This window comes from Myotis nattereri (assembly GCF_964212035.1).
Source record: "Myotis nattereri genome assembly, chromosome: 5".
Classification (NCBI taxonomy): domain Eukaryota; kingdom Metazoa; phylum Chordata; class Mammalia; order Chiroptera; family Vespertilionidae; genus Myotis; species Myotis nattereri.
This window is the reverse complement of record NC_138080.1, coordinates 27438974-27452074: the sequence shown is the minus strand read 5'-3', so window position 1 is coordinate 27452074 and position 13101 is coordinate 27438974. Positions and strand designations below refer to the sequence as shown.

Below are 13101 nucleotides of genomic sequence, written 5' to 3'. Positions count from 1 at the left end.
AGAAAAAGAGAATTCTCATGTCATCAAAACTAAAGAATGGAAGGACCATGAGGGCTATCTGCTCCAGGCCAGAATCAGACACTTCAGTTGCCTGTACAATGTCCCCATCACATGCTTTTGGAAGGCCTTCAGGGAAGAAGCATTTTCTGTAGCTTTGACAGCTCTTCTAGATCCAAAATATCACATATATCCAACCTCGGGGAGTTGAAATCTGTTTCTTTGTGGTGTCTACCTTAATGTCATAAAGCACAATTTTTTTTTCCTTTCAATTCACGTGGACCAGGGCCACATACAACATTCTGCTCCCCGTTAACCAAGCAGGCCCCCCAGGAGTCTGAAGGCCGGACCCCTTTTCCTGAACCACCTTTTCTTCTATGTATCCTGAAAGTCTTCCCTTCAACTAAAGGCAATCAATCAGTTCCTCTTGTTATAAAACCCAACTCCTGAGCCCTGAGGAGCACCCTATAATAAACCCCAAGAGGAAAGGAGCGAACGTATCCCTCTCAGAGAGGACAGAGAACCTCAGCTTGGCTTGGAGAGATCTCTCCCCTCACTCAGCATCCAGAGGCCACCTACCGGCTTTGGTGGCTCTCCCACAGCCGCTTCAAGCCTTGGTCAGCCAAGCCCTCCAAGATGAGGAGGTGGATCTTCCCATCCAGCAGGTGGAAGCCGGTGAGCACATCCAGGTCCGGCCTTTCCTGGACCTTCACCCGAATCTTAAAGGCGGACAGGATCTGCTGGAGGATCGTGATAGGGTAGGAGTCCAGGTCGAGGGCTTTGGCATTGATCATGGTGATGTCCTGCAGCAGGCTATACAGGAGGGAGATCTTCTTGCTGTCAAATACGAAAACGATGCGGCCAAACTGGGTGCCCATGAAGTCTGAATCAGGGGCTTCTGTCATGGTCCGCAGTGGCACCGTGACGTCCACTCGCAGCATGAGCAGGGAGTTGGCGTCTATGTAGTTGCCCATTGGCATTGGGCCGTGATGGGAATCTTTAGGGGCCCTAAATCCCACAACCTTCCTGCTCCTGCCGTCCTCGTCATGGTGTGTGGGCTTGGGCTTACAGTTGTGGATGGGGATAGCCAAGTTCAAGTACTTGTGGCCAAGGAGGAGGTCAGCAAAACTTACTAGTGCGACTCCATACGGGTCCCACATCTTGTTTTGGGATTCAAAGGGGTTGCTCTTTGTCTCTTCGGGAGAGATGAAGGCCTGAAAGTTGATGTATGAATCCATAGGGTCCTCCCCAAACAGGGTGGGCTTCCGGGAATACTCCTCTGACTTTCGGTCTCGATCATGAACTTCTACCACCATTGGGGGGCCCTCCAGGTATTCCCTCAGGTCATTGGAGCTCATTGCCCCAAGAAAGATGACATTGACGTCCTGGAAGGAGACGTGGTTGCCATGGGGCCGCCCCTCGGTCTGGTGAACGGGAGTCTTATGAAACTGGTACTTGCAGTACACGGGGATGCAGAGCCTCTGTGAGAAAGCCGGGGGACATCACGTCATCTTTCCTTTAAAGGAAGGCTCCCAGTTGCAGGGGCTCAGATCCCAGTGCCACACTCGCCTCCCACAGCCCCCGAGTCTGGGTCTCCTCATCCACAAAACACCCATGAGAGAGCCTGCTCTGCAAGTAATCCCCAGGACTGAGTGACATACGTGATAGTGCCAAGCTGGCGGGCACAGGAAAGGGCTCAACAGTTGGCTCACTACTTCTTCCTCCCAAATTGTGAATGCTAAGAAGACAGGCCATGTACCTTTTCATGTCTACATTTCTAGGTCTTAGGTCCAGGTCAGGCAAAAAAAAAAAAAAAAAAAAAAAAAGGTGGACACAAGTGACCCAGACATACATCTGGGGAGTTGGCACAGGCTCACCTTTACCATATTAAGCATCCACATGGGAAGCTGCGACAAGAGGGAGAAAGATTCAGAGAGGTTTGGGGCTTATGAGGGGTTGGAAAACGAAATGGAAAAGAGGGAAGAGCTGTGTTGAGGCAGGGAATAGGGAGCCTTTGCATATGTTCACTGTGGTGCTAGGATCCTATATAATAGAAGCCTAATGTGTTAAGAGTCTGGTTGACCAGTCGGCCATTCAACCAATCAAAGGGTAATATGCTAATGATATGCTAAGGCAGCTCAACTGTTCGCTATGACATGCACTGACCACCAGGGAGCAGACACTCCAACCAGTAGGTTAGTTTGCTGCTGGGGTCCGGCAGGTGGGGACTGAATGAGGAGGGCCAGACACACCTTGGAGCCCTCCCCCATCCCTGCCTGGATAGCCAACCTTCCATGTCCCTCCCGGGCCCTGATTGTGCACCGGTGGGGTCCCATAACCTTGCCTATGCACTCTTGCAATCAAGGACCCCTCAAGGGATGCAGGAGAGCCTATTTTGGCCCATTCCCACAGGCCAGGCCAAGGGACCCCACTGGTGCATGAATCTGTGCACCAGGCCTCTAGTTTTCTAATAAAAAACTGTTACAAAAGTCATTTTCATAAAGTATCCTATTTATTTTACACTGATGCTGAAATTTGTTTTAAAACAGTGCTGGGGTTGGTAGTGCTCCCAGGTACCTAGAAGAAGGACTTAAGAAACCTTTCTGCAGAAACCCACTTTCAACCTAGGCCTCAAATAATTCCCACAGAGAAAGGTCCACTGAACCTGAGATCATAGCAAAAAATTACAAAACACCTAAGGGGAAAATGGTCCTATGAGCCAAACCAGGTGCACAAAGGCATAAGGTATAATAATAATCAGATACATAAAACACACATTACATTAAAAAATTTTAAAAAATCATCATGGTTAAATCTATCAGAGTTCTATTTACTAGCTATGAATAGTTTTAAAATGAAACAATTTAAACATCACCTACAATAGCATATGTCTTTAAAAAATGCTTAAGAATAAAATGGAAGATGTATAAAACTTATGTACTGAAAACTATAAAACATTGCAGACAGAAATTAAAGAAAGTCTACATAGTGAAATATAGCATTTTCATGGTCAGGAAAATGGAGTTAATTCTAGATGAATCACAGACCTAAACATAAAAGCTAAAATTATATATCTTTTAGAAGAAAACTTAAGAGAGAACCTTCATGAACTTAAGGTGGGAAAAGGTTTATTTGAGAGGACACAAAAAAAAACACTAGTTATAACAGGAAAAGTTGATAAAATGGACTTCATCAAAGACACTATTAAGAAAATTAAAGTCAGGCCTCAGACTGACAGAAAATGTCATATATATATATATATATATATATATATATATATATCTGTATATATATAAAATCTGGCAAAGGACTTGTATACAGACAATAAAAAAGGACATCTAGAAATAATAAAAACAAAAAAATTACTCTGCAGAAGCTTACATAACTGAAACTGATAGACACAAAAAAACCCAGTATGATGGTTACTAGAGGGAAGGGTGGTGGGGAGGTAGTAAAGGGTAAAGGGCGTCAACTATATGTTGGTAAAAGATGACCTGACTTTGGGTGGTGGGCATACATGCAATATACAGATGTATCATAGAGATGTACACCTGAAACCTATGTAACCTTATTAACTAATGTCACCCTAATAAATTTAAATAAAAAAGGTGGGAAAGGGGGAAAAGGGGGGAAACCTGCAATAATGTCAACATCAAAAATTTTTGCCCTGGCTGGTTTGTCTCAGTGGATAGAATGTCGGCCTGCGAACTGAAGAGTCCCAGGTTCAATTCTGGTCAAGGGCACATGCCTGGGTTGTGGGCTCATCTCCAGTGGGGGGCGTGCAGGAGGCAGCCAATCAATGATTCTCTCTCATTGTTAATGTTTCTCTCTCTCTCTCTCTCTCTCTCTCTCTCTCTCTCTCTCCTTTCTTCTATGAAATCAATAAAAATAACTTTAAAAAATTTTAACAACCAAAAATGAAAAATTAAAAATAGTAAAAGGAATTTTTAAGTCTGTTTAAGTGGAGTAGAAGCACACCCCACCTTGCATTCTCCCAGTGAATGCACCTAAAAACCCTAGACAGAATACATGAAGCAGCTTATTAGAGGACTCTGAAAAGTAAAAGGAAATGGGCAGACTAGTGAAGGAGACTGAACTCATTGAGTTTCCTGGGTTTTATTTTCCTCCAGTATGTTCCTGACTGGGCTCAGAGAAGCCTGAATCCCAGAACTGTGTACCAGGCATGGACAGGGAGCTCTAAGAGAAGCCCCCTATTTCTGGTCCAAGAAATGGGTGCGAGGATCCCTATAGGACAGAGTGAGGGGAAATCCCCTGGTGATTTTCTTTCCTGGAGTCTTTTGATCACTTTGTAAACTATGTAAATGTCTAATCACCCTTTTGTACATCTAAAACTAATATAATATTGTATGTCAAAACTGTAATTGAAAAATACATTTAAAAAGTAAAAAACTGGAGAATTAGTGAATTAAAATATATAGCTGAATGGATTACCCATGTTTACACAAAAAGACAAAGATATCCTATATAATAAAAGGCTAATATGCAAATCAACTGAATGGCAGAATGACCTGTTGCTATGACATGCACTGACCACCATAGGGCAGACGCTCAATGCAGGAGCTGCCCCCTGGTGGTCAATGTGCTCCCTTAGGGGGAGCACTGCTCAGCCAGAAGCCTGGCTCAAGGCTGGTGAATGCAACAGCAATGGCAGTCAGACATCCCCAAGTCTCCTGGACTACAAGAGGGCATAGGCCGGGCTGAGGCCGCCCTCCCTCCCCCCGCCCCACCCCAGTGCATGAATTTTGTGCACCAGGCCTCTACTAACAAATATAAAGGAATGAATAAGAGGAAATGGAGGAGAATGGGATTAGATCTAACATATAGCTAACTGGTGTTTCAGAACACCATGGCAGATACAACAGCAGGAAGGTGAAAACAGAGAAGAGCAGGATGGAGAATTTAAGAACACATCAAAGACATGAATCCTTAGGCTGAAGAAGCAAAAGCGTATCTCCCATCATTGAACCTTTTCTCAAGAAGATACAAGAGGATGAGCTCCAGCATAACCAGGGAGCAAACAAAGCAAGAGGAAGACAGAGAATCCAGGGACAGAGCGCCCATCAAGAGAGGGGAAAGGGAACTATCAGACAAGCAGCAGTGCTAAACCTGGCTGGTTCAAAACAAGCTGCTGTAACGAGGAAGTGTAGGGCTCCTTCCAGAGGCAGGATCACTGCTCCCATCTGAAGAACACCCATGGGAGACCTCAAGACTTGGTAGCGCCTAACCCCAGAAACCCAATCTCTTTCATGTCTCACTGTGAGATCCTCAATGGTGAAGTGGGGATGATTATCCATCGCCTGGAGGGCCATGATGGGGATAAACCGTGACAGGTCATGGGGCAGTGGCTGGGGAAGGAGCTCTCCAATCAGTTCATCTGGCTCATTCTTACCTCTAGTTCATCGATGGGCACAGGTTGCGATGGAAGGCAGGAGATACCTTTGATCTTTATGATCAGGGGGTTTAAGTCCTGCTTTTGCTCCTCTGTCATGATGGGAACTTCTGTTTTTAAAGTCAAAAAACAATCTAAAATGTTGGCAGACATTTTACTGCCACGACTCACGACAGTTTGCCATCCTAGTGGGGCAGGGGTAGGGGGCGGGGGAAGACACACACAGCATTAGACTGTTACTCAGGACATTCCAAAGACAAGCACAGAAGGATGAGGCAAGCTAAGAAGAGTCAACAATGAAAAAAAAGAAATCTTAAAAAAATAAAAGAATTGGGAAACATATGCAGACAGCATGTCACACACCAGTTCCTCAAACTGAGTTTCCATAAGTTCTCTCAGAGAATCTAATTTTCTAAATTTAATCTTGATGGTCATCTAGTAATACAAGCAGGTCCTGAATCCCCTCTAGGCTACAAGAAGGAATACAGATAGATACCAGGTGCCACCCGTGTAGTGATGTAGTTGGCCTTCACATTGGGATTTTTAAAAGCCCCCCAGGGCATTCAGAACCACCATCCTAGGCTTGTGCTGTCTAGTACAGTAGTTACTGGCTGTATACGGCTCCTTAAATTTAAATTAACTAAAATTATTATTTTTTGTTTTTTACATTAATTTAAAAGGCAGTACCTTCTTCACGAGTCTCATTTCAGATGCTTAGGAGCCATGTGTGGCTCTGAGCCACAGGATTGGACAATGCAGATATCAGACACCCATCACTGTAGAAAGCTCTGTTGGAAAGCTTTCACGCTAATGTCTATTTTGGGGTCCATTGGTGTCACTTTAACTGCCGTGGTCCAATGAGGAAGCATAGATATCGCTGCACAACATAACGGATAGATTTGAGCCAAGTCAAGTGTGGCACAGCTCCCACTGTGTTGGTGTTGCAGTAGTACAGCTAGAAAAAAGGGCAGGTGCATCGAGCCATGCATGGCACACAGGGAGCTGTGAGAGTGCTTGTCTCATAAAAGGTGTCCTTTCACTTCACCAGGCGGGGAGATACTGGTGTAGGGAAAAGGTGGCTAAAGCTGCACCTTTGCAAGCAGAGAGGCTAGGTTTAAATCCCACATCTGACTCTTGGTAGTCACATGACCCACAACAGGTCGGAGGCTCTTGGAGGCTCAGTTTACTCCTGTGCCAAATGGGCACAGATACCACCTTTCTTAGTGCTCTGCACGTGATGGTGCCAGGAACACTGCCCAGCACATAGTACATGGTTAAAAAAAATCAGTCCTATTCCTTTCAAATGCTTGTAGTTATATTTCTAGGGCACATAAACCCCAGTCACTCGTGCTCAGAAAGCGTAGGCACTTCCAAAACAGGCCATGGCCCATGTGGCAGCTGTCTGCCGAGGCAGTGAGCGTCTCCTGGGGGCGACCCTCCCCGTTCCCACGTGATTCTCTTCAATAAAGCCAACTCATTCAGGCCACGACTAATTATGATTTGTGTTCTTACAGTTTGGAAACCCTTTCCAGGAAAAGATTACCCCAGTTTAGAAAAATATCTCCAAAACATACATGGAGTGAAATCATCACTCAGATATTTAGGGAGGTGTCAGCCATAACTGCAGGGTAGGGATCCCCAACCTCAGTCCTACGGACATTGAGGACAGATCATTCTTTCTAGTGAGGACAGTTAACAGGATCCCACTAGATGCCAAAAACATCTGGCTCCCGTTTGTGACAATCAAAAATGCCCCCACACAATGCCAAACCTCCCCTGGGGGGCACCAGTGCCTGCCTTGAGCACCGCTGTTCCAGGATAAGGGGGAAGGGGTAGGGGAATAGACTGTGTGTAGTTTGTGCACCTACACCTGCTGGGACATGTGTTAATGCCACTTAATCCTCAAGCAATGCTGTGTGGTTGCTATCAGCTCGCCTTGACAGATGGGGAACTGAGGCCCAGAGATGTTAAGTCATTGTCCAAGGTCTCTTGGCTAGTAAGTGTTGGAACCAGTGTATAAACCAGTCCTGCTTGGCTAAGATTGGCCCCTCCAAGATGCAATGAAAATAAGAGTTTATTTCAAACTCAGAGTCTTTCTAGAATCTTTCTGGGTTGCTAGCTAGCCAACATTTACCACTAAAGTCTGCAAACTCTTGGGCTATTCTGCAACTGAAGATGATTACTACAAATAGTCACGCTGGTTTTGGAGTAGATCTTACGCTACTCTAGCAAACACAAGCACACAATCGGCCTGCCGAGCCAGGACCATTCTCAGTTGATCGCCAGCAACCATGACATCAGTGGGAGGGAGGAGGTTACCTCTCTGTTTCCTTTGCCGGAGCCCCACCCAGTGTCCTGACAGAAGCATCTGCCACCTCCACGCCAGCAGACGCTCTGTGTCCTGCTGTGAGCATGGACTTTTAGCCACATTGGACAAACACCAGGAACTGTCGGGGAATGGGCGGGGGGGGGGGGCGGGGGGAGAGGGTAGGTACCTGCAAGGAGCGGCATTATTGCCAGCTGGATGGAGAAGGCGCCCTCTCTCCAGTATTCTGGCAGCTTGGCGTCAGTATCCTCTTCTCGGTATTTCTTCGATCTTCGCCGTCTTCTCCTTACCTTTTCTGACTCTTTCCATTTAACTGTGAAATCGCAGGAGGAAATAAGCATTAAGAGGAGCTCACATTTAAGCTGCTACATGCAAATACCATCAATTCTCTCAGAGGTTCGGGAAAGTTCTGGAAGCTTCTGTAAGGCAGAGGTTGTTCTTTGTGCTGCTGCATCTTCCAAGCAACCAGATGAGGTGTGTAAATGTGGGTAAGCTGACCACTTGCCAGTCACATGCAGGGAGAATTGAGGGGGGTTCTGGCTCTCCACCTGCTACTACCTGAGGACATGGGAGGAGGGACCAAAGTTACCATGAGCTATTGGTTCCATTGTGTAGAGGCCAATGGAATTGACGAGAAAGCCCAGAGCTAGATCCACACACATAAGGGACTTAATAGATGCCAGAGGTGGCATTTCCAATCAGTGGGGAGGAATGGACTAGTCAATTAATTATATTGATGATCCATTTGCAGGCAAAGGAAACTATCCGACACCTCATGCCATATGCAGAATGAGCTGCAGGCTAAAGGTGGGAAACAAAATCTTTGAAATCATGAGAAGATACATGGGAGACTATACTGACATCCCGAGGAGGAAAGATTTCTTAAACATTACTCAGTCTGTGATATTCTCATGTATGTCACGGACGATGCATAATTATCCAGAAGATGTAAAATATAAAGCTTGTTAATTCCCTAGAAAAATTGAAATCCAACAGAAAAATAAGCAGAGATAGCTGGCTGGTGTGGCTCAATAGTTGAGCATTGACCCATGAACCAGGAGGTTGTGGTTCGATTCCCTGTCAGCACACATGCCCAGGTTGTGGGCTCGATCCCCAGTAGGGGGCGTGCAGGAGGCAGCTGATCGATGATTCTTTCATCATTGATATTTCTATTGCTCTCTCCCTCTCCCTTTCTCTCTCTGAAATCAATAAAAACATATTTTAAAAAAATAAGCAAAGATATAAGGATAGCCAGATCATATAAGAGTGTGATCAAATAAGCATATGAGATGCTCTCAAACCCACTAGCAATCAGTGACTAAGCCCCCAATTGTGTCAAGCATGGGTGATGCATTCTCAGGACTGCTGTCAGGATGGCAAATAGGTACAACCCAGTGGGTGAACTGGCAGTATCTTGAGGAGTAATGGAGTTTCATGCTGGGGGTGTTTCCCTGCATCTAGAAGGGTTCAGGAATCTGGAGAAGGGGCTGCGAATAAATTAATAAAGAGACTAGACATGAAATATAAATTTGGAAGGCATTTTGGGGGGCCAGAGGAGACCCTAGCCTCAGTAACCAAGTTCTCCAAGTCTCTGGACCCCTAGCTGTTTATTAACACAAATTGCCCTAAAGCAAAGCAGATATACATATTAAAGGTAAGGTTTGGTAGACAGTAGGCATTGTCAGGTTGGGGGAACTGCCTTCGGCTGTTCTAGTAGCAGGCAATAATGTACGCAGATTTTCAGGTTTGGGGAAATGCTTTCAACTATTCCAGCAGGCAATAATATGCATCTCCAACCATGTTGAAGCCTCAAGGTCCACCAACATTTTGATGAACTTCTTGCATTTATGACCTGCTGGAATTAGCTTCCAGCAGTTTCATACGCCTGGCAACCATGCTGGGCAATTCCCTAAACCAGCGATTTTCAACCTTTTTTTTATCTCATGGCACACATAAACTAATAACTAAAATACTGCAGCACACCAAAAAAATATATTCTATATTTTGCTGATCTGACCAAAAAATAGGTCTAATTTTGATTCATTCACACTGAATGGCTATTGTTGTGTTGGCTGTTGTCATCTTTTCATTTGACAATCTAAGGCAATGGTTCTCAACCTTCCTCATGCCGCGACCCTTTAATACAGTTCCTCATGTTGTGGTGACCCCCAACCATAAAATTATTTTCGTTGCTACTTCATAACTGTAATTTTGCTACTGTTATGAATCATAATGTAAATATCCGATATGCAGGATGTATTTTCATTGTTACAAATTGAACATAATTAAAGCATAGTGATTAATCACAAAAGCAATATGTAATTATATATGAGTTTTCCGATGGTCTTAGGCGACCCCTGTGAAAGGGTTGTTCGACCCCCAAAGGGGTCGTGACCCACAGGTTGAGAACCGCTGATCTAAGGGAAAAGAGGTCAGTGGCCCTGATTAAATAGTCAAGTACTGCATGTTTTAAAAGTTCTTGTGGCACATGGGTTGAAAAATCGCTGATCTAGACTCTTCTGTACGTGCACTAAGACACCTCAAGGATGCTCACTCGGCAGTGCTGGTGGCAGCGGGAAATTGGAGACAAGTCAGATGCCCCTCGGGGGGTACTACATGGATGAAGGATGATACAGCCATCTAACGGGGTACTTTATAGAAGCTGGAATAAAGGTGCTGGACTTATGTATATTGACACACTTTAATCTCAGAAATAAATTTTAGTGCAAAAAACAAGTTGCAAAAAGATATGTATGGTATAAAGTCATTTCTGTAACTCATAAAAACAAAAATCAATTCAATGATGTATGAATGGGTGAGAAAGAATGGGTGGCAGGAAGGACCAACACCAAATTCTATCCAGGATAAGGTATACTTCTTCTTCTTTTTTTTTTTTTTTGGTTAATCATCACCTGAGGATATTTTTTTTTCCAATTGTTTTTTTTAGAGAGAGTGGGAGAGGAGAAAGAGAGAGAGAAACATCAATGTAAGAGAGACACATCAGATAGTTGCCTCCCACACACCCCTCGACTAGGGCCAGGTATCGAACCTGCAACCCAGGTATGTTCCTTTGACTTGAATCAAACCCCAACATTCTAAGCACCGAGCCATGCTGGCCAGGGCAAGGTTACAGTATACTTTTGCTTGTTTATTTATTTATTTATTTATTTATTTATTTATTTATTTATTTATTTTGTAAATTCTGACCAGAGGATATTTTTTCCCCATTGCTTTTCAGTGAGATTGGAAGGGAGGGGGGAGAGAGAAAGAGAGAAACATCAATGTGAGGGACACATCCACTGGTTGCCTCCTGCACAAGCCCTGACTGACTAGGGGCGGGAGCAAACCTGTCACCCTGCGTGGCTGATGCTCAAACCACTGGGAAACACCAGCCAGAGCCAGTATACTTCTTAAAAGTACAGGAAGCAAAGGTGACTTAAATTATATCTGTAATCTTTTATTTCTTAAAAAAATAAAGAAGAAAGAACAAGAAAGAGAAGAAGGAAATATAGCAAAATAGTAACACCTAAATCAGTGATGGTGAACCTATGACACGCGTGTCAGAGGTGACACATGAACTCATTTTTTTGGTTGATATTTCTTTGTTAAATGGCATTTAAATATATAAAATAAATATCAAAAATATAAGTCTTTGTTTTACTATGGTTGCAAATATCAAAAAATTTCTATATGTGACACGGCACCAGAGTTAAGTTAGGGTTTTTCAAAATGCTGACACGCCGAGCTCAAAAGGTTCGCCATCACTGACCTAAATTGTGGGTACATTATCATATTTTTCTGTGTACTTTTCTATCTTTATTTAAAAATAAAAAGAATGGTTGGAAGATCTCATTAAAATGCTTAAAGAACAGAAGAAGGAGTGGGGCTGTTTAATCTGAAAAAGGGAGAACTCAGAACAAGCTGAGAGATGTTCAGATATGAAAGTGTGGACTAGTCTTTCAGGGCCTTAAACACAGGAAAGAATCTTATCGATTGTGTTTCCAGCACCTTGTACAGAGCCTGACTCAAGCAGTCACTCCTCTTCGCAGCGTCAGGTCAGGTGGCATCAGAACCAGGGAAAGCAGATGGACTGACTGGGAGCTAAGGAAAGGACTTGGAGCAGTTACAGCTGAATGAATGGGAAATGGCCCCCCAGCAGGCTGCCAGGGCACTGGCTCTAGAATTGTCTACCTCTATCTGGATACCCTGCTGCTTGTGAAAAACTGGTGAGCAGATCTAGGACAAAAATGAGGAGGTAGAGCCCAGCCGGAGTGGCTCAGTGGTTGAGTGTCGACCTATGAACCAGGAGGTCACAGTTTAATTCCCGATCAGGGCACATGCCTGGGTTGCTGGCTCCATCCACAGTGTGGGATGTGCAGGAGGCAGCCGATCAATGATTCTCTCTCATCATTGATGTTTCTCTCTCTCTCTCTCCCTCTCTGAAATCAATAAATTTTTTTTTTAAAATAATTTTTAAAAATGAGGAGGTAGATTTACTGGCTTCTTTGCTGCTTGGCAGCCTGTCACTAGGGTTGCAAGCTTCTGCATGAGCAGTTCCTACAACCTGGAATGTTCTTTCCCTCATTCCACAATAAGCAAACAGCTTCCTATCTTCCAAGCAGAGTCTTTCCTCCACTCTTTCATGCTTCCCCATCATACTACATACCTACCCCTAATACAGCATCTATCACACAGAATTGTAATTATTTGCCTGAACGTCTCCAGTAGACATTAGCGATTTTCATGTTTCCCATATTCACAACACCATGGACCAGGAACACAAAAATACTGGATGAGTGGGAAGGGGTGAATAGATTGGGTAATGCAGGTAAAGTAAATGGAATGGAATGGAATTAAATGGATGGATGGATGGATGGGTGGGTGGGTGGGTGGGTGGCGGGAATGGATGGATGAGGTGAGATTGAATGGATAAGTTGAAAGTATGTGTAGTATCCTTTTATTTGGAGTAACATTTGGTCAGATATCAAAGAATCTTATAGAAGTATTTTATAATTCTTCTAAGTTTAGTTATGTTATAAAATTCCAAAACCCAATCCTACTTTGAAAGTTTTGCTTTTATATGATGTTTGTTAAGCTGCTAAATAATGGTCTCTCAATTAATTCCTTCATCTCCATCACTGTTGCTCCTCCCAAAGAAATAGTTGGTATTCCTGAAATGCTCCATTTGAAAAATTCACAAAGAGAAAAATAAATAAAAAGATGAAAAAAACCAGGGACCAGAGAGATCTAAGAATCTATTTATTGGATTAAATGTAGACAAATTAAAAATATAGCATTGCATGTCTCTAACCCAATGTTTCTCAAATGTCAATATGCACATGAATTACCTGGGAATTTTGCTAAATAA

At 43.8% G+C, this 13101-nt stretch overlaps 1 protein-coding gene across 1 annotated transcript in view; it reads right to left on the bottom strand.

Annotated features, from left to right (window-relative positions):
- The window catches only part of CFAP92 (cilia and flagella associated protein 92 (putative)), a gene marked incomplete at both ends in the record, with an annotated part of 45054 nt that overhangs the window by 15447 nt on the left and 16506 nt on the right, over positions 1 to 13101 (bottom strand). The window contains 4 exons of the mRNA XM_081092715.1: positions 577 to 1478; positions 5408 to 5592; positions 7903 to 8046; positions 12821 to 12904. Of these exons, the coding sequence (XP_080948841.1) occupies positions 577 to 1478; positions 5408 to 5592; positions 7903 to 8046; positions 12821 to 12904 (1315 nt within the window). The remainder of the gene's footprint in view (positions 1 to 576; positions 1479 to 5407; positions 5593 to 7902; positions 8047 to 12820; positions 12905 to 13101) is intronic.